This window comes from Mesoplodon mirus, assembly GCF_964341445.2.
Source record: "Mesoplodon mirus genome assembly, chromosome: 6".
Lineage (NCBI taxonomy): Eukaryota > Metazoa > Chordata > Mammalia > Artiodactyla > Ziphiidae > Mesoplodon > Mesoplodon mirus.
Window position 1 is genome coordinate 35504873 of NC_138982.1, and position 27841 is coordinate 35532713.

Here is a 27841-nt window from a genome sequence, read left to right on the forward strand (position 1 = left end):
ACATGTAAGTACAAATACATAAAGTACTAGAAGGTTTTGGATCCAAGTGTCTGCTGCTGTTTCATGTGATTGGTGGAAATAGGGGCAGGACAGGAATAAAGACGCAGACCTACTAGAGAACGGACTTGAGGACATGGGGAGGGGGAAGAGTAAGCTGGGACGAAGTGAGAGAGTGGCATGGACGTATATACACTACCAAATGTGGCAACGATAGCTAGTGGGAAGCAGCCGCATAGCACAGGGAGATCAGCTCGGTGCTTTGTTACCACCTAGAGGGGTGGGACAGGGAGGGTGGGAGGGAGACGCAAGAGGGAGGGGATATGAGGATATATGTATGCATATGGCTGATTCACTTTGTTATACAGCAGAAACTAACACACCATTGTAAAGCAATTACACTCCAATAAAGATGTTAAAAAAAAATTCGTCATCAATTTCTGCTGCCAGGGTCTGGGGCTTCCGGGCTTCATGGTGGTTGGGCGAGCAGGAGGCCCAGCTCTGTGAAGCGGCTGCAGGGAGGGAGGGAGGCCTTGGGGCAGAATGAAGGGCAGGAGCTGTGGGAGACGGGAGCCCAGAGAACCTCCACTCCCCACGCGAGCACAGGGCCCCGGCCAAGAGCAGCCCACTCACCACACTTCAGTACAGGCCAGAGAGCCCGCCGTGAGGACTGACCCCTCCTTTCCTCCAGTGAGCTAGCGGCCAGAGGAAAGGTGTGGGTGATTTATTTTGGAGACATAGGGCAGGGGCGGTGGAGAAGTCTGCATCCTGCTCTGAACCTGGTCCCCAGAGGAACGGACACCTAAGAGGCCGAGAGGGTGGAGGCAGCTGGGATGTGCTGGGACGGCTAAGGCCAGAGAACCAGTCTATACTGGAGAAGGGAGCTGGGGGCCTCCCTGGCTGGAGGCCCTGGCTGATTCCTGACTCTGGTTCTGAGTGGAATCTGCCATTTGGGGTGGCAGGGGGATGGCCTGGGGCACGTAGGCCTCTGATCACCTAAGAGGAAAAAACTAATCGTCAGCAGCAGGTTTCTATCAGAATCCAAGCCTCAGCAGGTGCAGGGCTGTTTGGCTTTATTTAAAAAACAAACCAACATCTTTCATTAGCATTAACCCAGCGGTGGCCACACCTCGGCAGGCTCACAGTACAGGGTTACACCCTGGGCACCACCCTGGCCCAGGGCAGCCACACAGAAATACACTTCTCACTGCACAGATCTCCCTTAAAAAAAAAAAAAAAAAATCAAACAATCATCAGGTCAGAGAAGAATCACTTGCTCCCCCAGTGAAGAGGGTACACACTGGGTAGCGGAAGCCGGCTCCTCCTGGCTTCACACAGTGGGGCGGGGGCCAGGACTCCTCAGGACCGTGTGACCACGGCGGGGACACTGCCAGCGGCCTCACTCCCTGCTGAGGGCGGAAGGGATCCATCCCAGCGCCCACGGGTGGCGGCGAAGTGCTGGGAGCCCAGCCTGTCATCAGCATCCCCAAAGCCCCCGCAGACTGAGATGCAAATAGCTCCAGGCCCACGCGGCTCCCCGTCTGCTGACAAGGGTGGCTCGCTCCTGTTTCTTCTCTTGCTTCTTACTTTTTTCAGGGAGCAGAGTTCAGAGTAAGAGCTGGCGGTTCTGGAAACTTTCTTGCTCCTCAGACAACCACGGCGATCATGGAGACCCGCTCCAGACACTTTCCACTGACTCAAAGGGGATGGGAAGGAGGGACCCTTCCTTTGGAGTGAGTGGCCCTCAGGCCCAGTCAGTGCACGGCTGGGCGAGGAGACCCCGGGCTCACAGCTGAGGAGATGGAGCTCCTCTCAGCACCTCACCTAGCCTGTAGCTCCTCTGACAAAGAGAAAGGCATCTTCCCCTTCCCGGCCCTTCAGAGGGCCTCCTGCTGCCTTAGCGACCTGGGCCACCTGCTGCTCCAGGGCCTGGAGATTACTGGGCCGCCCTAGAGGCTGAACCCTTCAGTGTGGAGGAAACTACCGCTGCTAGAGATACAGGAGTAGCTCCAGAGCAGTGGACATCACGCTGGGGTAGGAGGGGATAATCTGAGATGCCGCCTAAGGGGAGCAAACACAGGAGGGGGGATTCCTGCTGACTGGGCTTAGCCCCAGGACAGAGCCGGGTGCAGCTGAATCACCAAAGGGCGGGGCACACAGAGCACGAACGGTTCTGAGGCCTGCTGTCCTTACCACAGACAGGTATTCAGGCAAGATTTTAGACCCCCAACCCTGCGTCAAGCCCCCACCTAGTAAAAGTTCTTAGAAACACTTCCTTTGTCCTAGGACTCCTTGAGGGTTTCACCCCTAGGGCCCAGCCCTGGCTCCCTGCCTTCCCCAGCCCAGCACAGTCAGGGGCCCGGTGGTCTGGGCCACACCTAGCCACAGAAGACAAGGACAAAGGGCTGCGTGTGCCCAGCAGCTTCGCCTCCTGGCGGGGGGGTCTGGCTCCAGCCTCATCTGGTGATGCCTTGGTGAACAGACACAGCATCCTGGGGGGAGGCTGGCATGGGGAGTCCAGAGGACAGACGGAGCGGGGGAGCGGGGGCTGACGGGAGGTGCTGGCTGTGGTGTCCCTTCTCCAGAGGGGGAGGTGGGAACTGTCGGGGGGGGGCCGGCAGGCCTGTCATCTCAGCAGGCCCCCTGGGCGGCTCAGCAGGGCAAGCTCCAGCAGAGAGGGCGTGTGGGAAGCTCGGGTTCAGCCTGTTTCCCTGGCAACCGGTCTCTTCCAAAGCCGAGGCTGGCGAGGATCCGTGTGGTGGGAGCCTGCAGATCTGCAGGGCAGCGGCTGTACCAGCCTGTGGGTGGGACGTGACTGGGAGGCGGGCCAGCGCACCACCTCAGGTAGCAGAGGGACAGGCGGCGCCGGGGAGGCAGCGGCTGGGTTCCAGCAGGAGGGAGAGACCTGCTCAGTCCAGCTGGGGGACTTTGCTGTAACATCTCTCTTTATCCCACTCTGGAGCGATCACAGAAGCTTCAGTGTTGGAATCACAGCCCTGGGGAGCTCTGTGGTTTCTCACGCTTCCTCTCCCGGCACACGTTTCCCCCTGAGCAGTGTTAACTGGATTTACTGAGGAGAGCGGCCTTATTTAGGGAGATTTCTGAATAGGCTTCCATTCCAAGGGAGGGCGAGGCTTGCCCAGAGCGGCTTCAGAGGCAGGGCTGGAGGAGGCTGGCCGCGAGAGCCGGCGGGAGCAGCAGCAGGAGTGGGGAGACCCTGGAAGCGACGAGCGCTGAGGGATTAAACACAGGTGGTTAAGGCCTCCGAGGGCCGAGAGCCGTATTTGTGGCCCGCTGGCACTCATGTGCAGGACTAGATGGAGAATACTTTCGGGCACTAAACTCACCTCGGGCTCCCTCTGGCTACCCTATTACAATTTTTCTTTCCCCTGGTTTCTTTACATATCCATTTCTTTCACAATTATACTACATGTATATTTATGCAGTTGCCTGAATCCTCTTTGGGTGACTATTTTTAGCATTTATAATCATTATCCAGGTCTGTCTGGGTTCCACAGCCAGTGTTTCAGACCCTCCCAGGACACTTCACCTTGATCGTCTGCAAAGACCCAGAGTGCCCTTCAGTTCACTCAAGGTTTTGGGTGAAAGATGCCCAGGGAGTATGCCCACTCTTCCTCTGTGGGGTGTGAACCCGCCTGTCCCGCCCTACCTGTGTCTGAGCACTGCTGAGACAACATCCCTTCCAGAGCTGCCATGTAGTCGGGGCCTAGCCAGTCACGGTAAGTAGTCTTCTCTCCCACAGGTACTGCCCGGAGGGTGGCATCCTTGAAAAGCAGGTCTTGGCCATGGTAGTTGGAGGAGTCGAACATTTTGAACCCATTCTTATTGTGGTCATCTCCAAACAGGTCCTGGAAGCACACAGCAGACCTGCTTTGCATCTGGGCTCACAAAGGGTCACCTGGGTATCACTTGCCACTAACTGCTTTATACACCAAGGAGCAAGGAAAGTCAGGTGCCAAGACTCTGCTTTGAAATCATAAGCTTGACAACTCATTGACCTCTGTTACCAAAGCAGATTTGGAGGAAGAGATGACCATAGCCACCACAGTAAGACAGCCGTTCAGAAACATCACACCAAACCAGCTCTTGGATACAGAACTGAAGCCTGAGCCTTACAGGCAGAAGGACCCAGAAATGAGAGATGATGTAGTTGAGATAACCGAGGGGTTTGCTAAACCTTCTCAGCACTCCTCAACCTCTTCTACCAGGCTTCCTCACTCTATCTTATGGGTGTCCTTTTCCCCAAACCCAAATGATTTCATAAGACAGCCTTTTGTTCTGTCACTAGAAGGTACTAGGTGAGTTGAATATCCTTTACTAACCCACCCTCCTAGCACCCAAGAGATTCTTGCAGCAGCTGTTGTCTTCGCTTGCTGAGGGTCCTCGGGGTGAGTGTGCTATGGCTCCCGCCCTGAGTCACTAAAGAGGCCAGAAGGGATGTGAGAAATTATGAATACATACAGGACATCAGGAGAACATGGACGAATGCTTCTGTCAGCTTTTAAATACCAATCAAGGGGGAAAGAAAGAGTAAGGTGGTTATTGATCTTTCTGGGGGGACTCAAGGATCCTCTTGAGGATCTGATGAAAGTTCTCAGCCTTCTCCCCAGAAAAGGGCACATCACTTCAGAGGGTTTGGGGACCCGTGGGGAAGCCCAAGGACCCAGAGTCAAGAACTCCTGGGACAGAGGGACTCTGTGGGGAAGATGAGAGCAAACATCATTTCAAAGGTTACGAACTGGCCTGGAGAGCCAGCTGGCTCTGCGAGTCTGTGGCGCTTATGGGTGGAGGGAAAGGAGGTCAGTTTCAGCCTATGTCAGGTCAGGGGTGCGTAGAGGGGGAGGTTGGGAACCAGGGGCCCTGCTGTCAGACAGCCTGGGTTCAAATTTCAGGTGTGTTTTAGGTATTTGTTTTTAGGCCAATAGGATTTGCTGATGCACTGGAAGTAGAGTGTTAGAGGAAGACAGGAGTCTGAGCTGACCCCTGAGGAAATGGAAAGGCTGAAGCTGCTATTCACTGAAGTGGGGAAGATGGAGGGAAAAAGGGGAGTCCAACTTTGATTTGTTCAGCTCAAGATGCCTGTTAGAAATTGAAATGTCAAGTAGGTAGTTGTTAAAGATGCAAGTTTGAGATTAAAGGGTGGGACTGAAGCAGGGCTGAGGATGTGCACTTAGGAGTCATCAGTATATAGACTGTAGTTAATGACCTGTGGCTGGACGAGATCGATATGGGTGCAGGTGCCGACAGAGAAGAGGGCTTAGGATTGAGCCCTGGGGCACTCTGGTGGTTACCAGCCAGGGAAACGAGGAAGAACCAGCAAAGGAGACTGGGAGGGCTTCCCTGGCGGCACAGTGGTTGAGAATCTGCCTGCTAATGCAGGGGACACGGGTTCGAGCCCTGGTCTGGGAAGATCCCACATGCCGCAGAGCAACTAGGCCCGTGAGCCACAACTACTGAGCCTGCGCGTCTGGAGCCTGTGCTCCGCAACAAGAGAGGCCACGATAGTGAGAGGCCCGCGCACCGCGATGAAGAGTGGCCCCCACTTGCCACAGCTAGAGAAAGCCCTTGCACAGAAACGAAGACCCAACACAGCCCAAAATAAATAAATAAATAAATAAATTAAAGTACCCTTAATTAAAAAGATAAAATGTATTTCACACCAGGGTCAAATTAAAAAAAAAAAAAAAAATGGAGACTGGGAGGAGAGGCCAGAGAGGTAGGAGGAGAGCCAGGCAAGCGTGGGGCCCTGGGAACCAAGCGGGGGAACTGCGTCCAGGAAGGAGGTGAACTTCAGGAAGAGGGAGCTGCAGCCAATGCTGCTGAGAGGTCAGGGAGAGGCAGACTGAGAAACAGCCGCTCTATTCAGCAACATGGGTCACTGTGACCTTGACCAAGGCAGTTTCAGGGCCCTGGTGGGGCCTCTCCAGAGTAGTCTCTATCTTTAAGAGAGACCAGGAGAGGAGGAACTGATGACTCCAGAATAGAGATGGCTCTTTGAAGGAGTTTTGCTGTAAAAGGGAGTGGGATTACGGCTACAAGGGGATGTGAGGCCAAAAGAGGGTTCATTTGTTTTTACGAGATGGTAGAAATAACAGCAGGTTTGTATGTTGGTGAGAATAGTCCGGCTGAGAAGGGAAAATTAATGATGTAGGTGACAGAGGGCACAGTGGTTGGAGGGATGGCTTCGGCTAAGTGAAAATCACAGAATTCCCCTCAGGCTTCCTCAGTTTCTCCTCAAGTCTGCTCCAGGTAGACTGAGGCGACCCAGGGGCTTGGCTCCCCTCTGTCACCCTCCTCCCGGTGAGGCAGCCCCTGCCCTGGATCACCTGGGCCTTGTCCAGCAGTCCATACACAGTGAAGATGTTGGTGTCCGGCCGGACCATGACAGCATGGGACGGTATCTGTGCCAGGTTGCAGGCTGCGAACTGGGTCACCTCGGCCCGGGCGCCATTGGGACACAGCAGCTCGTACTCCTCCGACATGAGCTCAGCAGCCCAGGGCTCAGAATTGTGGCCTGAGGGGATGGAGCAGAGGCAGGGAGAGGAATAGAGAGAGGCTGCTCTCCTCGGGGGATCCCCAAATCCTTGGCTGGGGAGGGGCAGTGATATCTGGCCAGCTCCCCAGCCCTCTCCATTCTTCAGTTGCTCTGCTGTATTGTCAGGGTGAGAGAACCCAGCTGGGCTAATCAGGTTATTCGTAGGGAATAGGAAGTATGCACTATGTAACTCTGCACTGGATGATCACTCCCATTTTACAGGTGGAGAAACTGAGGCTCTTAATCACTCCCCGGCAAAGAACTCCATCTGTGTGTTACAGGTCTCAGGGTGGGATGGGCTCCTCCCCTAAGAGCTGGAGTTCTCAAGCCAGAAGAAGTATAACATCAAGTATGGATCTGTAAGATGCAGTTTCAAAGGCCCCTCCTTGCAAAGAATCTCATCAGGTAGGTCTAGAATGGGGCCCAGGCATCTGCATTTTAAACTAGCAACCCAGTCATTCTGATGCAGGTGGTTGGCCCGAAGGCTTCCTGACAAACACTACTCTTAGGAATCACATTATTTTTATGTCTTCCTGTATTTCCAGGAGGAACTCCAGGTGGGCTCACGAGCAGAGATAAAAGAATTTGAGTGACCCTGGGAGGCGGTCACCTCCCTGCAGGTGACTTCGCAAGGGCCCTGCCTCCTCCCCAGCCCTCAGCCCAGGACCACAGAGGGCACAGGCTGGGACCAGGCAGGGCTCACAGCTCCTGCAGGAGCACGCGGTTCCCTCCTTCTCGGGGATGATCCCCAGTGTTCTTGGTGGGAGGTTGGCAGGGGAGGGGGGGTATGGCAACAGGGCCTGGAACCCTTCCAGCTCTCTTGGGGCAACTGGTGTACAGCTTAGTGACTTTCATAGGCAGGGTGGGATCTGAGTTTTGAAACACTGACTGATGTTTCTTCCCTGCGTGTCTTGCTTTCCCTTTGCCAATGTCCTCCTCCTCTTCGGGCCTTCTGCCTTTCTGCCCTGAGCTCCTGGGAAGAGATGTGTTAGGACCGAGTGGAGAAGACTTAACCTCCAGTGTTTGGGGTTTCAAAGCCAGGGGTGTAGGCAGAGTATATAGAAAATGCAAACAATAAAGTGTTGAAGGGAAACAGCTTTCAGTCTTCAAAATGGATAGATTCCCTGAGGAGGGAGAACAGGATGGGGCAGAGGAGCGATGCACGGTCAAGGGCCTGCACACCGATAGGACCTCAGGTGGGGGCTTAGGGGTCCTGGAGGAGTTCCTGGGCTCTTCTTCCCGGGTGAAGCCCACGAAGGTGACTCCAGAGAAAAAAACCACCTGTGTGATGTGAATGGGGGTGTGCCCTGCTTCACACGGCTTGGGGGCTGCAGAGTGATTTCCCTGCGCGTGTCATTGACCTGCTCAGGACCAAACACCAGATGCTGATGTGAACTGATAACCCTGGGGAGAGAGGCCCCTGCCACCTCTACCCACACACCTGGGTGCCATATAAACACCCCAGAAGGGGTTCTCTCCAAATTGATTGAGTTTCTACCATTTCAGTGGAATGGGGATTTGGATTCCAGACAAATAAAGACTGTCATGTGACCTGTGCATTTGGATACGTGGCCTGAGGTCTGTTCTTACCACTCGGCCTTTGGAGCTCCTGGGATCCCCAAGGGGCAGAGCCTTCTAGACTCAGTCTTTCCTGGCTGCCACTTGGCCCACAGTCCCAGCACCATCTAGCGCCTGGATTCTGCTGGAGATGGGGAACAGCCCTGCCAGAATCTGGCCCTGCCGTGTCCCAGCACCATCACATACCATTCGTGTTGTCGAAGACAGTCGTGTGCTTAACGAAGGCAACGTCCCCTGCATTCTCAGCCAGGCATCTGCCACACAAGAAGCCAAGACAGGTGTTGGCAGAAGGTCCCACCCCTGTGCCTGGCCCCAGGACCACCTCCCCACACCCCTCCCGGCCCGCCAGGTACCTGAAGGCGCCGCTGTAGCCGTAGTACCTCTCCTGGCTGTTTCCCACACACTTGTTGTGGCCTTGCTCATCTCCCACGCAAAGTGCACACAGTGAGGATGGGTAGTGCTTGGGGTTGTTCACGGGCACACAGCTGGCGCTGAAGAACTCACTCACCGCTGGGGCAGAGGGGAAGGGCTGTGCTGAGGGGCCAGCAGCAGAAAGAGTGGCCAGCGGGGAGATGGGTGGGCTGCTCCCCGCACAGATCTGCCCACTGGCCCGCCCCATGGCTCAAGGCCACCCGTCCGCTCCAGTGCCCAACCAGCTCAGAGTGGCGTGTCTCCTCCTGTGAGGATCACAGGGACGGGGGCATTGAAGACGTTGTCTAGATACAGGAACCCCCAGTGACAACCCCTGGTAAGTGGCCGCCCAGCCTTCCCTTGAACTCCCTCAGGGACGGGGAACTCGCTACCTCATAAACTCTTCTGTTCCAGTCAGAGCAACCGCCCAGCTGTCTAGGAGTGGGAACAGCCAGTTCTAACACCTTACATGTGCTTGTGTGGGTGGTTAGGAAAAAAATGTGTTTTTTTCCCCCGAGGTGCCAGCCAGGACAGAGGTGTGTGTGCAGCCAGCTTCCTCCTGCCTTCCCTTCACCAGGAATGTGCATGATTTAACACCCAGGGAGGGCCCTGCGTATAGCATATGGTGGGTGCCTGGTGAACGTGTCTTCTTCAGCACTTATACAGATGGCTGGCCACTTTCCAACAAGGTCCCCCAGATGCCCAGGGGGACAGCCCATGACTGGATGGTGGTACAGCCAGGCCCAGGGCCAATGCATTCGCCCTGCTCCCCATGCCCATTGGAACTATTCCACTCTGAGTGAGTAAGTGGGTAGGGGCACTGGCACCTTCAACAGAACCAGACACCACTGACTGTCTCAAGTGTAGTCAAGAATATTCCCCAACCTTCCCAAGAACAAGGGGCATGTCAAGGAGGAAGAGGAAATCTCTCTGGGGCTGCCTTCTGTGGGGTCTTGCTGGGAGAGGAGCCCAGCCCTCAGAGCTGGCCCTGATGCCAGCCAACCCCAAAGAAGAGCTTGCACATCTGTGTGTCTATAGAGGATGGTACCTGTGAGGACGTCGCAGTCCCTGGGCCGGATGAAGCCCCTCTGCACAAGGGCGCCCACGGGGATGTCCCAGCCTGCAGGGCTGCCGAAGCCTGGGTGGCAGGAGCGCTTGCCCCGCAGCTCGTCCAGGGTGAAGGCATAGGAGCTGTTCCGCTTCACCACGGCCACCACGAAGTACGAGTTGCTCCTGTCCTCCGCTGGGGGAGGGAACACCAGTGAGGCCCCTCAGCTAATGCTTAGTGGCCTCGGCTGAGCACGAGTCAGGGCCGGATCCTGACGGGGCGTTTCTTCCCTCAAACCCGTTCCCTCTTGCTGCTCTTGACCTCAGAGCAGTGGTCCTGGCCCCATACGCCTCTACCCGCTGGTACTAGGCCCTGGCTGCCTGGGCTCAGGAGCGCCCAGGCCAAGGGCCGGGTGGGTGTTCAGGGAGCACATCCAGCAGCGGGACCCCTGCGTGTCCCCTCACTGCTGAGAAGCAGCCCGTGGGGCTCCACTTTTCAGTATTCTGTGCACCCTCCAACAGTCCTCACCCAGAGGAATTTGTTTCTTTCCTTACACTCAGGTGGTATTTTTCTCATCTCCTGGGAGAAAGGTGGAGGCATAGGTGAGGCTGCAGAAGTGCTTTCCCTAAGATGAGAGAGTTTTCACGTCCAAGTGGAGGAGACCTGAGGTCACTAGACCTCAGCACAGAGCACCTGGGTCCTGGCCCAGGCCACTGAGAAGGTGTTCTTGAGCCGACAAGAAGGAGGGTCCCAGGGCCACCTTCCGTGAGCCACACGGTCTGGATGGAAGAGGCCAAGGAGGCTTCCTAGTTCAGGGCTTGGCAAATTACTCAGCCTGTTTTTGTACAGCCTGAGTTGCAAGTTAAAAATAATTTTTATATTTTTAAAGGGTTGTTAAAAAGAAAAGAGAAGAAGAGGAACATGCAGCAGAGTCTGTGTGTGGCCTGCAGAGCCTGAAGTGTTTACTCTCTGACCCTTTACAGAAAGTTCTCCAAAGCCTGCCAGACTTCCAGTGACTGGCTGGGCACCCTGTGCCCGGGGCCAGTGTGGCTTGCCTGTGATAGACAGCAACTGGCCCGGGGAGAAAGGCTCTGATGAGTCATTTTTATAAATATAAAAATATCAACCACCTCCCAGCCGAGGCCAGGTGGCTGGCACCTGCACTCACGGGCATAGTGCTCCCCAGCTGCCGGAACCAGGCCGTATATCTTCCCCGCTGTGTAAATGTCCTGGTCCTTCAGGGTCACAGCGTCGATTTGCCCAGCCTGCAGGGGGACAGAAAGAGTGGCCAGGCTAGAGTGGGTCCCAGGACAGCTCTGGGTGTCGGGATCTGACAGAGGTGCCAAGGCTGGGTCTCCCGGGGACTTTGGCCTCAGGCTCCCTTCCCCTGGGAACCCCATCTTGCCCTATCTGCCCCTTCCTCTCCTTGTGAAGACGGGCAGGCAAGAGAGATGCTTGGAGGACCAGAGGCCCGAAACAAACCACCACCAGCATTCCCATTCATGGGTGTCTTTCAATCTTTCAGCAAGTGTTTTCTGAGGGTCTCCTGTTGCCAGGCCCTGTTCTGAGCAGAACCTAGCACAATGCCTGCTCTCATGCTCGGTGTGGGTCTCCCCACGGCTTGCCAGCCTCAGAGACCTGGGGCACTGTATTGCATCCCCAGCACCTGGCCAAGGGCTGGCACACAGCACGAATGCAATACATATTTCTCAAACGCATATGTGAATGGATGAATGAGCCAGGTCTGAAAAGATGGCAGTCTCAGGGTCTGTGAGAGGAGGCTCCAGGGTTGAGGGATAGAGTCCTGCCTCAGAAGCCAGCAGGAGGGGCCCAGGACCCTTCTCCCTCGGAAACCTCTAGAGCCCTCCAGGTCAGCTGCACCCCACCCCACGTGTCCATTCTGAAGTCTCCGGACAGGTGGCTCCTCAGACCCTGCCAAGAGGTTAACTGATAATCAAGCCATACCCCAAGGGAAGAAGCTGGGGCCCGGGGACAGAGGGGACACCTGCACCCCAGGAAGGTGCCCGATGCTGTTCAGGGCCAGAGGCATGAGGTTATGACGATGGAATAACGGGCAGTGGCATTGACATTTTGAGCCTGGAGGGTGCCTCTCTGGGGGACCCCTTTTGCTCCCACCCAGACCTTCTCCACAGTGGTGTGGTGCTGGGGAGGAATCCAGACCCTAACCCACAGCCCAGGGGTTGAGCCAGCTGACCCTTCCTTGCCTGCATCACTGTGGTCAGGCAGGAAATGGGTGTTAGAGCTACACTGGACATCACCTCTGAGAACCTTAGAAGTTAGAACTGAGGATCTCTGAGCCTTTGGCTGGGGTTCTCAGGGACCCCCCAAATCTACTCCTCTCCCCACAGGCCCCTGCACAGCCCCTTGGCTCTCTGTGAGCTCAGGTGGAGAGAAGGATTGTGCCTGGAGACAGCTGCATCTCCCTGCATCTCTCCCTGCTCTGGTGCCCCTGGAACAGCTGCTCCTCCACAGGACAGCCTGCCCAGGATTAGGAAAAGAGTCCCCACCGCTAAGTCCCCCTTCCTCGATTCCTGCTGGGCTCCCCTCCCTCGGTGCCACATCCGGCTCTCATCAACCCCTGGGGATAGGGGCTCCCCCGCCCTTGAGCTGGGTGACCTGGGGCAAGTTACTTCCTCAGCCTCTCCCAGCCCCAGTCTCCACGTACGATAGTAATCATATCCACCGCACAGTGTCGTTGTGAGGATTAATTGAGGAAACCCCCATGAAGGCTTAGCACAGTGTGCGGTACACAGGAAGTGCGCGCTTGTGAGACTGTTAGTGTCCCGATCCCGGGCCCCGGTCCTTCCTGCCCACTCGCCTCTTCTCGAGCCATGTGCTGCCTGGCTGGGGCAGGGTGGACGCACCTGAGGGGCTGTGACTTGGCCTGCACTCGGGGACCACCTTGAAAAGGGCTCCTCACCATCAGGCCCCACCTTGTAGCTCTTGAAAAGCAGGAGGAAATGAGTCCAGGAACCCAGGGGTGGAGGAGAACCCTGTAGGACTTCATCCCTGACTGCAGAGCCTCGGGCGCGTCTCCCACTCCTGGTCTCAGTCTCCAGTCAGAGAAGCGAAGCAGGACAGAGCTGAATGGGCTTTCAGAGACACGGCCTGTGCTTTAAACTACAGGCAGCAGGCATATTAACGAAGGCTTAGTCAATTTAATGGGCCATGACAAGCTTAAAAAAAACAGACTAGGATATACTACCCCAGAGACTATCAGAGCACATTGCACTTAGTGAAGGTAAGTACTGTTTGGCTTCATATCTCTCTATAGGGGATACATATTTTTACATGTTTATATCTGAAAGAACAGTTTTTGTGTACTAGACTGTGATTGATGGAAAATGTATTTCTGACTAAGTTGCAGTTTAATAAATGATGAGCCAAGGCCACCCCGTATTGTGCACAAGGGGAAACTGAGACTCAGAAAGGGGGAGGGGCTTGCCCAAGGCCACAGGGTCATGAGTGCCAAGCTGAGCCAGTCTCACGGTCCTTCTGCCGCCTGCCCACTTGCTCAGTGCGGGGGAGCCCCCCTCTGCCCCGCCCCCCAGGTGGGGTGGCTGTTTGCTGCGGCCACTTCCTCTTCCCCCTTCTCTGTGGCGTTGTCACAGGACACTTTCTTCTCCTCCGCAGGCTACCCTGTGTCCTCCAGACCAGGTGGGACAGACGGAGGGCCGGGAAGGACCGACCATCCCACCCACCCCCAGTGTTACAGCCCCCCGGCAGCAGGGCTCGCCGAATCCCGGGGCCGAGGGAGCCAGACCCGTCGCCATGCTCTTCCCCCTCCCGGCGCCCACCCCCGCGGGGGCCTCTCCCGCGAGGGGGCGTTCCCCGCGGGGGCGCAACGGTGTCCGCCAGGGGGAGTCGGACCGCCCCTCCCACGGCGCGACCGCTCTCCACTGCCCACCCACCTGGCCCTCTCTGCCCCTCTCGACACGGCTCCCACCTGGATCCGTTCCATGCAGTGCTGGGGGGACTCGGCGGACACACACTGGATCTCCGGCTTGAGCCTCTGCCGGCTGAAGGCCACAGCCATGTCTCCACACTTCTGGATCTCGGGCGTGGACAGCACACACCAGCGCAGGTAGTGGGGCAGCCCTGTGTGGGTGTGGGCGTGTGGTCACGCTGGCCTGCCTCGGGGCTGGCCCCCAGCAGGAGGAGCCTGGAGTCAGACCCAAGGGAAATTCTGGCTCTTCCCCTGGTTAGCTACAAGGGGTAAGTTATTTCACCATCTGATCCTGTTTCCTTACCCAGAAAGGGAACCACCGAACCTCTTTCAAGGGGCTGTGAGGACGCTTGAGGCAGATCATGGCTGTCGTGTATACAACTCAGGCCCGGCATACCATCTCCCTGGCTGTAGGTGGTGGATACGTGGGGGCGGGGGATAGATGCAAAACCCATTTGTAGACTACTTTAAGGGTCCAGGAGAGAGACAGTGCCAGAGCCAGGGCCGTGGCCATGTGGTGAGGAGGAGTGAGGCACGGTGGAGGGACAATGACAGGACTTGACACATTCTGTATATGGAGGGGCAAGGAGACCCTTCGGGTCTGGATCCCACCCCCTGGAGCAGGTGGGGTTTCCAGGGTCCAGCAGGCCATGCGACTCCAGAGTCTTCTTCCCCTACCCCCAGAGGCAGGAAGGTGGAAGCAACAGGTTCCCATTGAGGCCAAGAGACACGCACACCTTCTGGGGTGAGTGTCCTCCTTTGGCCACCTCTCCAGAAGGCCTGGCCACGCCTGCGGTCAGGCGAGGGCCGGCGGGAGAAGAGACAGCTGGACTTACGGTTGGGGTCACAGAGGAGACCCTTCATGGCATGCAGGTACTCGCGGCCCAGCCATGCCTCATAGGTCTGCGTGGCGATGGGCACCAGCTCGGAGGTGGTGTCTTTGAACAGCAGGTTCTTCTGGCCGTAGGCCTCAGAGCTGAACATCTGGAAGCTGCTGCCCTCATGGCTGAACAGGCGCTGTGTGTCAAGGGGTTGGGGTGTGGGCTGGTGAGCAGCTGCAGGGGCAAATCCTTTCCTCCCAGTTCAGCCACCACTTCCTTCTTCCTGGGCTCTCAGGCCAGGCACCCACTCTGAGGACCAGGGGGGGCTCCATCTCCCTCCTTGCCCTGTGCTCCCCCAGTGCATTCTGCCTTCTCATACTCAGCCAGTTGAACACGTGGCTTGTGGCCCAGGTGTGCGATGGTACTCAGCACAAGCAATGGGGCTGAGCATCGGTGGTATGGATGAACAAAACTAACTAAAGCTGGTGTGGCCCACGGGCAGAAACTTGCTGCTCTTGTAAGCAGCGGTTTCAGCAAAACATTATTCACCACACTTAATTAATGGTATACTTTGACATTTATTGGTTTTGTCATTTTGTTTATTTGCTCATATGTTCTGATTTTCGTTTTAAGAGCCACAAGTGCCAGGAGCTTTCTCTGAGGGGTGCCTGAGTCCCCTGGCCTCCCCACTCTGGCCAGCCCTCCTCGCTGCCAACTGGCACAGTTGGTCCCTTCTTCACTCTGAGTTGGCCTGAGGTTGAACGCCCCAGAGGTCTGGATCCCCAGCTGGGGTCTGTCCCAGGGCAGGGCCTCGGGGTCCTGGCCCTCCTAGTCTGGCTGGCCCAGCCCCAGGATGGCTCTGAGCTCCAACCCCAGTGAGAGATGAGAAGGTCCAGCATCGCCCTGAGAAACTGTGTGGGGGACCCTGAACTCACCTGGCCTTCGTTGAGCAGCCGGAAGATGAGACCCCCATCTGTGTCGGCCCGGACCACCACGGCATGAGCAGGCACCCGAGCCAGGTGGCACTGCCTCCATTCAGTGACATCAGCCCGGCTGCCATCCCGGCACAGCAGCTCGAAGTTCTGTGATAGCAGCGTCTGGCCCCAGGAGGGCAGGGTTTTCCCTGGGGAGATGGGAATCCTGTGGTGAGCCAACTCCTGTCCTGGGTGACGCTTGGTGGGGACATCAGGGAGGACCCTTGAGAGGGAGCCTGGGGAGAGCTTAGGGTTTCATGGCCACAGACCCACAGTGAAAAGAAACCCTTACGGGAGGTGAGAACCAGAACCACACCAAGAAGTGAGAATGCAGAACCACACCAGGAGGTGAGACCAGAACTCAGAATGAAGAGGAGCTCGGTGGCTGCACCGCACAAAACCAGGTGTCTCTGTAGACTGTGTGTATTTACTTACATTTTTTTATTTGTCACCAATTTCTAGTAATAAAATGGATTTGAAATCTCTGACAATAACTCAATATATATAAACAGAACTGCTCATTAAAGGTAAAAAGAGTAAGAAAGTAAGAGAAGCTGAGGATGAGAGAGAGAAATGTGTCAGGAGTTCACCACTGCTGTCTGGCACTAAATTTAGCCCTGAGCAGAGGGCAGGGGATGGGTGGGGCAGGCCATGGTGGAAACAAACCCTGACAGAATTCACCAGAACCGTGGCCCAGAGAGAAAAGGGTAAATTCCCAAAGCTTCAGCCACAACTCCAGCTATTAATATTTTGGTATTTTTCCTCCATGTCCTTTTTCCTATTCTATTTTCTAACTATTTTAAATATGGTTAAGGACATACACGATAGGCAATTTTGCACCCTACTTATTTAAAAATATTTTTCCACATTACTGGAAGCTTTCCATAAAACTCATTTATAAGAGCGAATATCAACACCAAATAGGAATATTAAGAAGACGAATTTCAAGGATTGTAACTCTTGCAATAAGACATACCACAGATGGCCCTACATAACAATATTTTAATGACTTTTAAATTTTAAAACGAGTACGATAAACCTCTGCTAGAAAATAGGAGGGAAAAAGATAATTTGTGGGATCATGAACACTCTATTCACTGTTTAAAAATAAACCAGAAAACCAAGAGAGTAATAGTTTGGAAAAGTCCATAAAGGTCATTTTTAATGTCTGCATGATAATTTTTTTTTTTTTTTTTGGTGTTACGCGGGCCTCTCACTGTTGTGGCCTCTCCCGTTGCGGAGCACAGGCTCCGGACGCGCAGGCTCAGCGGCCATGGCTCACGGGCCCAGCCGCTCTGCGGCATGTGGGATCTTCCCGGACCGGGGCACAAACCCGTGTCCCCTGCATCGGCAGGCGGACTCTCGACCACTGCACCACCAGCCCCTGCATGATAATTTATAGCACTCTCAACAATTACTCAGTGTCATTCTCTCCCCACTCCCCAACTTTCCTCTATTTATAAACTGCTGCAAAACCTTTGCAATAGGGCCTCCCTGGTGGCGCAGTGGTTGAGAGTCCGCCTGCCGATGCAGGGGATACGGGTTCGTGCCCCGGTCTGGGAGGATCCCATATGCCGCGGAGCGGCTGGGCCCGTGAGCCATGGCCGCTGAGCCTGTGCGTCCGGAGCCTGTGCTCCGCAACGGGAGAGGCCACAGCAGTGAGAGGCCCGCGTACAAAAAAACCTTTGCAATAGAGCTCCAAGGGATCATTTGGCCTTGCCTCAAGACAAATGCATCATTTAGGTATTTTGATCTGCCACTCCTGTTTTTCTTCACTAGGGACAATTAAAACCATATTACTTCACTACTTTGAACATTTATGTCAATTCTACTCTTTTGCTCTTACCAACCTTTTTGCCTGAAGACAACTCTTTAAAAAATTACTTCCTTAGGTTTCCTTAGACTATCCTCAACATTTTAAAAGAGATGGGTTTAACCCAATACACCCCTAATTCTTTCTCCATCTTCCAAATTCTCGTTTGCTTGACTCATCATAGGATCGTCCCGCTCTGAAGACAATCCTATGTCTCCTTTTTCAGATCAGTTTTTTCTCCAATCTGGTTCATGTTGTTTGCCTTCATGAATGTCAGACTACATGATGGACCTTCTGATTTAAAAGGAAAGATTAACAAAAAAAAGAGATAATGATTCTTTTAAAAAGACAATGATCAGACATTATGGAACAGGCAAAACTGTAGAGACAAAAGTCTGACTGGTGGGCATCAGGGAGGAGGTTGGAAGGGATTGACCAGAAAGGGGTATGAAGGAACTTTTGGGGTGAAAGGTCTGCCACAGTCACTATGTTGATTGTGGTGGTGGTTATATAACAGTATGTTTTTGGCAAAACTCATAGAACAGTACTTCAAAAAGGGTGCATTTTGCTGTATGTAAATTATACCTCAATTAAAAAAAAACTAGAAGATTCTTAGGCAAATCCAAATTAGGGTACATTCTATAAAATAACCGGCCTGACTCTTCAAAAATGTCAATGTCACTAAAAACAAAGATTGAGAAACTGTTCCAAGTTAAAGGAAACTAAAGCAACCTAAAAGCTAAATACCACGTGTGATCAAAGATCAGGCCCTGGCCTGAAAACATTGCTACGAAGGACAGAATTGGGACAATTAGTGAATCTGGAACATGGACTGTAGCTTAAATATTGTGTCGATGCTACATTTCCTGAATTTGATAACTGCACTGTGGTGAGGTCCACATCACCTTGTTCTTAGGAGACATGTACTAAAGGGTGTGATGTGGGCAAACATATTCTCAGATGGTTCAGAAAGACACACACACGTACAGAAAGAATGATCAATTCCACGTGGCAAATGCTCAACGCTGGAATCTGGATAAGGAATAAATGTGGGTTCTTTGAATTATTCTTGCAACTTTTCTAAAGCTCAATTATTTCAAAATCTAAAAAGTTTTAAATGACAATGGTATAATGGATCAACACCTAACACCAACCCATCTTTAACAAGTCCTCGTCCAGGGATAAGGGATGGCTTCTTCAGGAAAAGGAACAAAGGCTGGAAGGGACAGTAGATGACAGCTAGTGCAGAGGTTTGCAAACTTTTTTTCTTCAAAAGCAGAATCTTCACACGGAAACGGAACCCAAGGCCAGAAACGTATCAGAGCGCGGCAGAGCCGCTCAGCGGGTTCCCTTGCCCGCAGAGCCGCTGAGCTCCATCCGTGAGCCCCACCTCTTTCTTTCTGTCGGGGAGCGTTATGGGCCCTGAGATCCGCCGCTGGGGGCAGCCCCTCCACTCACCATCTGTGTTCTCCAGCACCGTGCTGTGCTTCACAAAGGCCACGTCCCCGGCCCCTTCTGCCAGGCACCTGCGCAGGTGGAAGCAATGAGCGGCCATCCTCCACCTCGGGAGGTCTGGCCTGGGCATGGGGGGTGGGGTCATGGAGGGCAGGGGTTTCACAGTCATGATGTCCTGGGTTCCAGTTCCCCAGTTTGTTGGCTGTGTGGTTTTGGCAAGTTGTGGAGCCCTCCTAGCCTCTATCGCCTGTAAAGTGGGGATGAGAAAGTGGCTCCCATAGGGAGAGATCCTTTATAAGCCGTATAGATCCTGTACAGCTGAGCTTGGGGCCTGAAAGGAGCGGGTGATCATATGGCAGCTGCTTGATCAGGAGCCTTAACACTCAGGATGTGTTGAAGATGATTCCTGAGGTCATACCAAAAGCCCTGAGCGGAAGGGACAAGGATTTTGTGGATCCTCTGTCACTGCCCAGTGACAGAGGCAGGTCGGGGCCTACTAGGCAAAGGGGCTGCCTGGGTCCCTACAGCCAGCAAACAAGCAGGGACTGGACTGGGGGGATGACACCAGGAGAGATGGGGTGGGCGAGAGTCTTTGGCTTGGAGGACCAAGAACTGTTTTTCTCTCTGTGCCCCAAACTGCATTTCCCTTATTACACCCTGGGGCATGGGGCCCCAACAGGCTCTTGGGTTCCAGGTGGAAACACTGTGGCCAGGGCCGTCAGAAGGACCTGGGAGAGTCCCATGCCAGCCCCCATCGAGTGTTTCCTCTTTTGTGGACAGATGGAAGCGCACCACAAGCAGTTAGAGACTCTCTTGTCTCCATGGAGGGCTGCTCTAAAGTGCCAACCTGAACAGGGGCAGGGAGAGGCCAGCCCTGAGCATCAAGCCTCGGGGGTCCCCCCCATGCTCCCCCACTCCAGCATCCCCCCTCCAGGTCTCAGACACCAGAACGGGGATCTGGGAGCCAAAGGCTGTTTTGGCCATTTTCTTCTCTCTGAGCCCTTACTTCTCTAAATATACCAAACATGTTGATTTTATGAGCAAATCCCGCCAGGCATATACCAGTTTGAGGTTTTTAAACTAACCAGGCACATGGACTATATAAAGGGTGCTTTGATGAGAGGCAGCTGACATCACCACTGCCCCAGGGGCCCTCCCTGTGCCGAGGTGTTTTTCCCCTGCGCTTGTGGCCCCGTCCCAGCCCCTCTCACCGGAAGGCCCCGCTGTAGTCGTAGTATCTCTCCAGGGGGCTCTTGTCACACACCCCTTCCCCAGCGGTGTTGCCCCGGCAGAGTCGACAGAGGGACTCTGAGTAACTGGTCTCTCCCGCCCCGGGGACGCAGCTGCCCCCAAAATAGTCGCTGACAGCTGTGGGAAAGAGACAGAGGGGGTCAGTCACACAGCATCAGACCCCGCCCCATCCTCCGGGGACTGCTCAGGCCACTCGGGTTGGAGTCAGGAGGGCTGGGCTCCCCAACTCCCCAGGCTTCAGTCTGAGCAAAACTGGAGCACTGGATCTGCTCAGTGGTTCCCAGACGGGGGCCACAAAAGTGTGGGCATTGGAGAGTGACTGCTGTTATTTAAAAATGGCTCAGGGGGATAAAACGTTTACCCCCAAATGGCCACACAGGACAACTATCAACCAGATAGTGTTCTCATTGAGGGTTTCATTTCAGAAGGAGTTAATCAGTGAAAGTAGGGAAATAAATGATTACTTAAAGAGTATAATTAATTTTATAGACTACACTTCTCAAAACACAGGGAGGGGAGGGAAACAGCAGAGAAGGAGGCCTGGCTGGGGACGAATTCAGGATCTGCAGGATTCTGGGGCCCTTGCCAGCACCCAGGCCCCGAGTCCACCCTCCTGGCAAATATTTATCCTGCGCCCAAGAACTCCCTAGTGCCATGTAGGGTGAGCCAGCTGCATTGTGCACGGCTAAACCAAGCTCTTCCAGGGCAGGTTCCTTTCTTGGTCTTTCTGCATCCTCGCAGGGGAGTGGATTTTTAATAAATGTGCCAAATTACTGGTAAACCTCCCACAGCTGGGCGCCATCTGAGAGGACGTGGCTTCCAGGCCCTTGTGCGCGGTGCTGTACGGGGGTAGAGTATCCACGTGTATGTGTGTGTGCAGGTGGGGGCAGCATGCATGTGTGTAGTGTGTGGGTCTGTGCCTGCATGGATGCGTGTGCCCACGTACGCGTGCACGTGTGCACAGGTATATGTGCGTGTGTGCATGTGTGTATGCATCACGTGTGTGTGCACCACAGTGACCGGGAGGGAGGGAAGCTGAGCTCATAATAACAGCAGGTCCCTGCAGTGAGCACAGCCCCTGTGCCGTGCATTCTGCAAAGATGTTGTGGAGATTACCCCAGTCCTCCCAACGCCACAGCATTGGAGTAAGTGTTAATTTCCCCATTACAGGTGAGGAAACTGAAGTTCAGTGTGTAATCTTTCTGAGGGCAGGTCAGGCTGAGCCAGGGTGTAAACTCACATGTACCCACAGCAAAGTCTGGGCTCTGAAAGACCAGGTGCTTGCCTATGTGCAGAGCAAACCAGGAAGCAACACACTCAGGAACAAGGGGTTTGGGGACGTCTGAAACTCCTCAAGGGGTGGTGTGGTCCCAAGAGGGCAGTTTGAGAAGGTGGTCATGTGTCAGGCGCCACCTCAGACTGACACAGCTGGGTGGCCAGCGGGTGACCGGGAAAAGAGGCCCAAAGCATGGGCCTCTGTCCAGGTCACCAGAACCAGGGCTCTGGGCTCCCAGCCAGGCCCCCTCAGCACCTCCTGCCCTCGCTCAACTTTCACGGGGCACATGCTGGAGGGCCCTATTCTCACCACCTGTGAATCAATGGCAGGTCTCTGATTAGCCACTTGTGAGCTTTCTGGGCACAAGTCCGCAGCTTGTTTGGGTCCTGAAAAAATATGGCTTCTGACCCTGTAAAGCTAAGGACACATTCGTGGCAACGGCAACCATGTCTACACGAGGTGAGAGGTGCTCCTGGGCGATTTGCCACCTCCCGTGCGGTGGGCCTGCAGGGCTTATGCTTGGCTGTGCCGGGGGCCCCGGGAGGAGTGAGTGAGGGTTGAGTGCCTGGAGGAGCCAGCCAGGCAGAAATGTAAGTGGGGGCAGGAGCAGGCCGGCCAGCGGACAGGAGGGAGACATGCCGTCGACAAGGGGTCCGGGGAGGCCCAGGGGAGGTGGCTGTGCTGCCCCTTAAAAGAGGCGTAGTGAAGGTGAGCCCGGAGGGAGGCTGTCCCACGAGGGGAAACGCAGAGCCCCTGCGGGAGAAGCCGCTGGTGGCCAAGCCCTCACCTTTGAGCACGTCGCAGCCCATCACCGAGAGGCGGCCACTCTCCACCAGGTAGCCCACGGGCACGTTCCAGCCCACCGTCCGGTTGATGCCCGTGTGGCAGGACGTCACGCCTTTCAGGGTGTTGATGGTCACGTGGGAGCCTCTCTTCACCACAGCCACGGCATAATAGGAGGTACCGACCTCTAGGAGGAGGGGAGAGGAGAGGAGTGAGGGTGGGAAGGAGGCTGGGACCCTGCCTGGGAAGGCTGCGGGAGAAGGGTGCGGGGGTGTGCACGGATGCATGTGTGTATGCGTGCATGTATGTGGATGTGCACGTGCGTGCGTGCATGGCATTCCAGTACCAAGAGAGCAAGTGGTTGCAATCCACGTGTTGTATCACAAGACCCCGCCCCCTCCAGCCTCTGCGGTAGCTATTATCTTGAGATGTTAATTGATTCATTAATTTCCCCCTTGTCCTTCCCGAGCCAGCTGGCACTCAGCTGGGTCTACATTTGCACACATCAAGGGAGCTCTGTAGCCAAACCAAAAGCCGAAGTAGCCTGCAAGTCTTTCGTCTTCCAGAAGTCTAGCCCCTTAGGAGAACTTAGAGGATGTGAGGGGATGGTATCACGTTATGGGAAGAAAAGTGGTTGGGAGCAGCAGGGGGAGCAGGGCAGGGACTTCCCTCAGATTAGAAAACGTGAGTTCTCAGCGCTGGGCCAGGGACGCAGGGGTAGAGAGAGAGAGAGACAGACACACAGACACTCACACACACACAGAGAAGGAGAGAGACATGAACGATTTGGTCCCAAATCACTCAAGACCTGAATGGGGTGCATGTGGATGGGCGAGGGTCTACAGCCTTGCAAAAGATTCCCCTGGGCCAGAGGTTGCCTGGAAGAGGCCATTCAGACAAGACAGGGATGACTCCTCTATGGGACTGATGACCAGAGGGCATCCATCACACAGAGACATGTACACGACTGCCCGGGGGTGGTCTGATGCCCATGATCATAACGAAGCTGAGTTCTAGAAAACCAAGCCAGTGTTATTTCTTGCACCCCTAAGCCTGGCCCCTGTCAACCTAAGCAGCCTGTCTGGTCCCACCCTCTGACTCCCCACTCTCTTTCTAGCTTCTTGAACTCACCAAGCTCTTTTCTACTTGGGACACTTTTCAGAGTGCAACTTTTTTTTTTTTTTTTTTTTTTTTTTTGCGGTACGCGGGCCTCTCACTGTTGTGGCCTCTCCCGTTGCGGAGCACAGGCTCCGGACGCGCAGGCTCAGCGGCCATGGCTCACGGGCCCAGCCGCTCCGCGGCATGTGGGATCTTCCCGGACCGGGGCACGAACCCGTGTCCCCTGCATCGGCAGGCGGACTCTCAACCACTGCGCCACCAGGGAAGCCCCAGAGTGTAACTTTAATGTCACCTCTCCAGACGAGCCCTCCTGTCTGCTCTATTTTAGCCGGTCTTCCACAGCCCTTATCTTCTCTCTCATGGCCTTTCCTTCCTTCACAGCACCCAGCACATTTGTAACTACAGTTTTTGGTGTTTATTTACTATGTGACTCTTGCTCTTTGAGGGCAGGAATGGGTTCTCTTGCTTACTACTCTATGCTCATGACTGGCATGTAGTAGGTGCTCAATGAATGTGCTGAATTAATTAAAAAGGAAGAGCTGTGTTTGGGGCCCACGAGGCAGGGCTGTTTCTGGCCATTGAGTGGAAAGCCTGGCTGGTTTGCAGGGTTGGACTGTGTCCTGTGTCATCTGACAGTCATCAATTCAACAGGTGACCAAGCGAGGCCCTGTGCTGGGTACCAGGCACCAGGGGTATACAAGGATGAAGACCAGGCTAGCCTCAGGGGACTCGCTGTGTTGAGGACAAAAAAAAAAAACAGACAGAGGGGAAAGGACCTTGTGGAGTGAGTCAGTGCTCTGGAAAGCAGGAAAGAGAGGCCCTCTGCAGGGGTGGGAGGGCCCAGGGGAGCTCTTTGGAGGTGACAGCTGAGCTGGGCTGCGGCAGACACAGGTAGAGGCGAGGGGTGGGTATCCAAAGGGCAGGCTGTGCCAGAGGCATGTCTGGTGTGAGTGCAGGGCCGGGGCAAAGAAATGCACCATGTGTCAGGTGCACACAGACTGGCTCATTTAATCCATGTGACAGGGCAGGGACCACTATCCTGATTTTATGGTCAAGGAAGTGGAAGTTGTTCAAGGTCACACAGGATGACAGGAAGGGGCAGAACGGGGCTTCCTTCTTGGTCTGTGGGCTCTGCAGCTCCTAGTCACCACTTCCTGAATGACCCCATCCCCCCTCCACGCTGCATCTGACAGAGGGCACTGGAGAGTGCGGGGAGCTGGGCATCACTGATGCCTCGTTCACCTGGCAGTCATGCCCCGCACTACACCAGCCATGGGGTAGCCCCTCAGTAAGAGCTTGTGGGTGACGGTTAGGGGGCTGCTGGGCTCCCCATGAGGAAGAACAAACTCAGGTCAGCCCTTCGTGTCTCTGGCACCCCCGGCTCTGGGGACAGGACTACTGACCAGCTATGGGGCTGCAGGGTCGGGCCAGGCCCAGCAAGGACATACTGCTGAGTGACCTCCTCTCTCCTTCCAGCCCCCTCCCACTTGGCCCTCTGACCTTGATCATACACCTCGCCCACCACGGGCTTCAGACCGTGCTCCTTCCCCGCCTCATAAATGGCTCCTCCATCCAGAGTGATGGCGTCAGCTTCCCCGGCCTGCTGGGAACAGGTGGGTCAGTGTAGGCTGGCCCCAGGGGCACTCAGCCAGGAGCTCAGGGACACCTGCTCAGGGCCCCTTGAAAAGCCCTGGAGGTCCACGTGGTCCTCATCATCTGGCCTGGGAGCCCTGTCCTGGCTCAGCCTCTCAGGCCCCTCCCTGCCAGGGCCTAGGTGTCTCCCCCGACCAGGACCAAGGGCTCACCTTGTTTTTATAATTATGTTATTTAAAAAATATTAATTTTATAGGACTACACATAGTTAAAAATCAGATAGCACAAAATGAAAAGTAGTGAAAAGTGAGCCTCCCTCACTTTCTTGTTTCTCAACCCCCTGCCTCTGCTACTAACCTGTTTCTCGGGTTTTCTCTCTAAGATGCAGATTGAATCCTACAAATATCCTCTTCAATTGTTTCCTTTTTGTTTTAAAACACAAATGGGATCCACGGGTAAAATGGTACTTCAACATAATTGGTTTCCACCCTCACGGTGGAGCCTGGCCCAAGCCCTTGGCCACATGGATTGTGACTGGATTAGCTCTGGGGGCGCACCAGGGGCTAAGCTGGAATGAAAACCCGGGTCCCCTTGTGTTTGCCCCCGATGCTTCTCTCCACACCTCGTCCTGTACTGAAGTCCTGCCTCTTAATTGAGTCTGTGCCAGTTAGCAGATCTCCTGCCCCTCAGAACAGCTCTCCCACCCACCATGTACCCACCCAGGACTGCTGGCCCTGTTCCTCCTGCCCCAGAAAACACACAAGCCCAGTTCTGGAAAACTCCAAGGAGTGAGTAACTGCCATGGGCCGCGGAGGGGTCTGCTGTCTGGGCTCCCCTGGGTGGGGCGGGTCATGTCCCCCATGTAGAGGGGCTCTGTGCAGGGAAACTCTGCCTCTCAGACACCTTTCCCCACCGGTGCCCTGAGCAGGGCCCTCCCTGGGCCTCCCAGCGCCTGGGCAGGAAACAAGCTGGCCCTTGTTGTGGGGGAAACTCAGGAGATCCTATCGCAGGGGCCCTGGCGGTGGGGAGGACTCCGGAGCCTTTCCCGGTGAATGAGGCTATTGTGCGCTCCCTCCTGAGTCAGAGCCCTCTCGTCTGTGCAGAGCGGAAGGGAGAGGACTCACCGTGATGAGCTGGAGGCAGTGGTCAGCTGAGGTGCCCTGGACGCACAGGAGGGAGGGCTGGATGCTGGCTTGCTGGAAGGCCTTGCTCATGTCACTGCACTTCTGCTGCTCCGGGTCTGAGATGGTGCACCATCGCACCTCCATCCCTCCAAGTGCTGGGACCGGGGTGGGGGTGGGGTGGGGGTGGTGGGAGACAGTGAGGCCCAGCTCCAGCAGCCCCAGCCCGAGTGTCCCCGTCAGCATGTATAGCCAGTCCTGTGCAGCAGCCCTGCCCTCTCACTGTGGGGTACTGGGGCACAAAGAGGTGTCACAGGCTGGGAGGGGGCCGGGCTCACTGGCAAAGCTGTGCGTGGGCCATGCACTCCCTGCACTTGCCCAGCGCGGCTCAGAGCCGGGGCCCTTTGCATAGGCCCTGGAGGGTTTCCCTAGGTAGCAGCTGGGCTTACCCCGCCCGCCCCTCCCTGGCCTGGAGCACAGCCTGGTGGGTGGAAGGAGCACTGGCTGTTTCCTGCCCCTCTTGGGTCTGTGTGTCTCCAGCAAGAGGGTGCTGGACTGGGTTCTCTCACTCAGTGGTGTCCCTGGGCCCTCCTCATGAACTGGGACATGAGACTGGGAAGTGGTTGTGGCTGACCTTGAGGAGTCTTGCACCTTTTGGAGCATCTGTGATTATGCCCCCTGCAGACCTACCCTCTGTGGGCACAGCGCCAGGCCCCTGACAAGGGGAGGGTGAGGAGTCAGCAGGTTGGGTTCAAGTTCCTGCTCCTCCAGCTGGTGACTTCAGGTAACCTATTTGACCTCTCTGAGCCTGTTTTGTCATCTGAGAAAGCAGATGAGGAAACCACCTTCTGCGTTGTAAGTAAACCTCTGTAGAGCCAGGACACAAGGTCCTCAGTGGACTGCCTCTTAGGCCCCTCCTCCTGATGGGGACCCTCTTGGGTCCCATGATCTGGGGATCCTGGGGGCCCAGCAGACATGGTGCCCAGCTCCCTGAGGTTGCTGCCTTTGCAGACCCGAGGTCCTCCACCACTCACCCTCCCAGCCAGCCCTGCCAGGGATGCCTGTGCTCCTGGGAAGCCTGAGGCTTTGGGTCCATTTCCACCCGCCAGGGACCCTCTCAAGGCAGCCTGTGCTTTCCATCCCCACCCCAAGGGTCAAGACTGCCGGTTCCTCCACAGCCTCCCTTTGGCCCCCTCCGCCTCCCCTGGCTCCGGGGGGCCCCCTGGAATGTGGAGGTGCCCTCGCCCTCTCCAGTGCTCCAAGGCTGCACCCTGGTAGGCCTAGCAACTGCCGGGCCCGGACCGGGGTGGCAGGTCCATTTTTTGTACTGACGAGGTCAGAGCGGTGGCTTGAAGCCATCCTTTCAGCAGCTTCCTCCCGCGATCCCCGCGAGCCGCTCCGGAGGTCCGGCCTCACGTCTCAGCGTCCGGGACCGTGACTCCCTTGGGAGCGGCCCGTGCTGACGCGAGGAGTCCCGGTCTGCGCCTCCCACCCCCCGTCCATGCAGGGCGCCCTGGAGCCCTCCCCTCCAATCCCCCCGAATCTTCTCCCGCCTCCCTCCCCACGGGGGCTCAGGAGAAGTAGAGCCGTTCTGGCTCCCAAACCCTCCTTGGGCTTCCTCGCCCATCAAGAGCACTCACCCTCCGGACCTCCCCGCCCCTCCAGGGCTCTCCCCTCCACGCCTCTGCCCGCGCCTCTCCTTCCTCCAAGAAGCCCTCCAGACATCCTGGTCTGCCCCGGTCAGTGCTTGTTCCCTCCCCCGTCCTTCTTCGCGCCTCGCGCCTTTCTAGCCTCCCCTCTTTCTTGGGAGACAAAGGTTCAGGACACTTTTTCCAGCCCGCGGGACCCTCCTGGGTGGGTGGGTGGGTGGGTGGGTGTGTGTCTGGAGAACTCCAGGACCCCCGGCCCAGCTCCTACTCCCAGGGCCGGACGGCGGGGTCTCACCAGTGCGCAGAGCCAGGATGAGCCACAGAGCCACGCTGGGGCCCCGCATGGCGCAGTCTAGAGCTAGCTGGGGCTGGGTTTGGCGCGGGTTTTGTCTAGGTGTGGGTCCAAGTGGGTCAACAGCAGCCGGGGCT

At 55.7% G+C, this 27841-nt stretch overlaps 1 protein-coding gene across 1 annotated transcript; it reads right to left on the bottom strand.

Annotated features, from left to right (window-relative positions):
• Positions 1 to 2247: 2247 nt before the first annotated feature.
• MELTF (melanotransferrin) lies at positions 2248 to 27841 on the bottom strand. Its single transcript, XM_082626229.1, has 16 exons — positions 27708 to 27841; positions 25767 to 25921; positions 24550 to 24649; positions 21935 to 22117; positions 19832 to 19988; positions 18624 to 18691; positions 15314 to 15501; positions 14394 to 14574; positions 13558 to 13709; positions 10759 to 10855; positions 9591 to 9785; positions 8485 to 8641; positions 8318 to 8385; positions 6345 to 6532; positions 3668 to 3866; positions 2248 to 3230 (listed from the first exon to the last, which is right to left on the bottom strand). Exons 1-16 carry the CDS (start codon positions 27754 to 27756, stop codon positions 3148 to 3150), a joined length of 2220 nt encoding a protein of 739 aa, XP_082482355.1. The 5' UTR covers positions 27757 to 27841; the 3' UTR covers positions 2248 to 3147.

Coding starts and splice junctions, on each gene's coding strand:
- MELTF (XM_082626229.1), bottom strand. CDS start 27,756: ATGCGGGGCCCCAGCGTGGCTCTGTGGCTCATCCTGGCTCTGCGCACT. Junction 19,989..21,934: donor GGGCTGCGACGTGCTCAAAG/GTGAGGGCTTGG, acceptor TCTTTCCCACAG/CTGTCAGCGACTATTTTGGG. Junction 14,575..15,313: donor GGCTGCTCAACGAAGGCCAG/GTGAGTTCAGGG, acceptor CTTGACACACAG/CGCCTGTTCAGCCATGAGGG.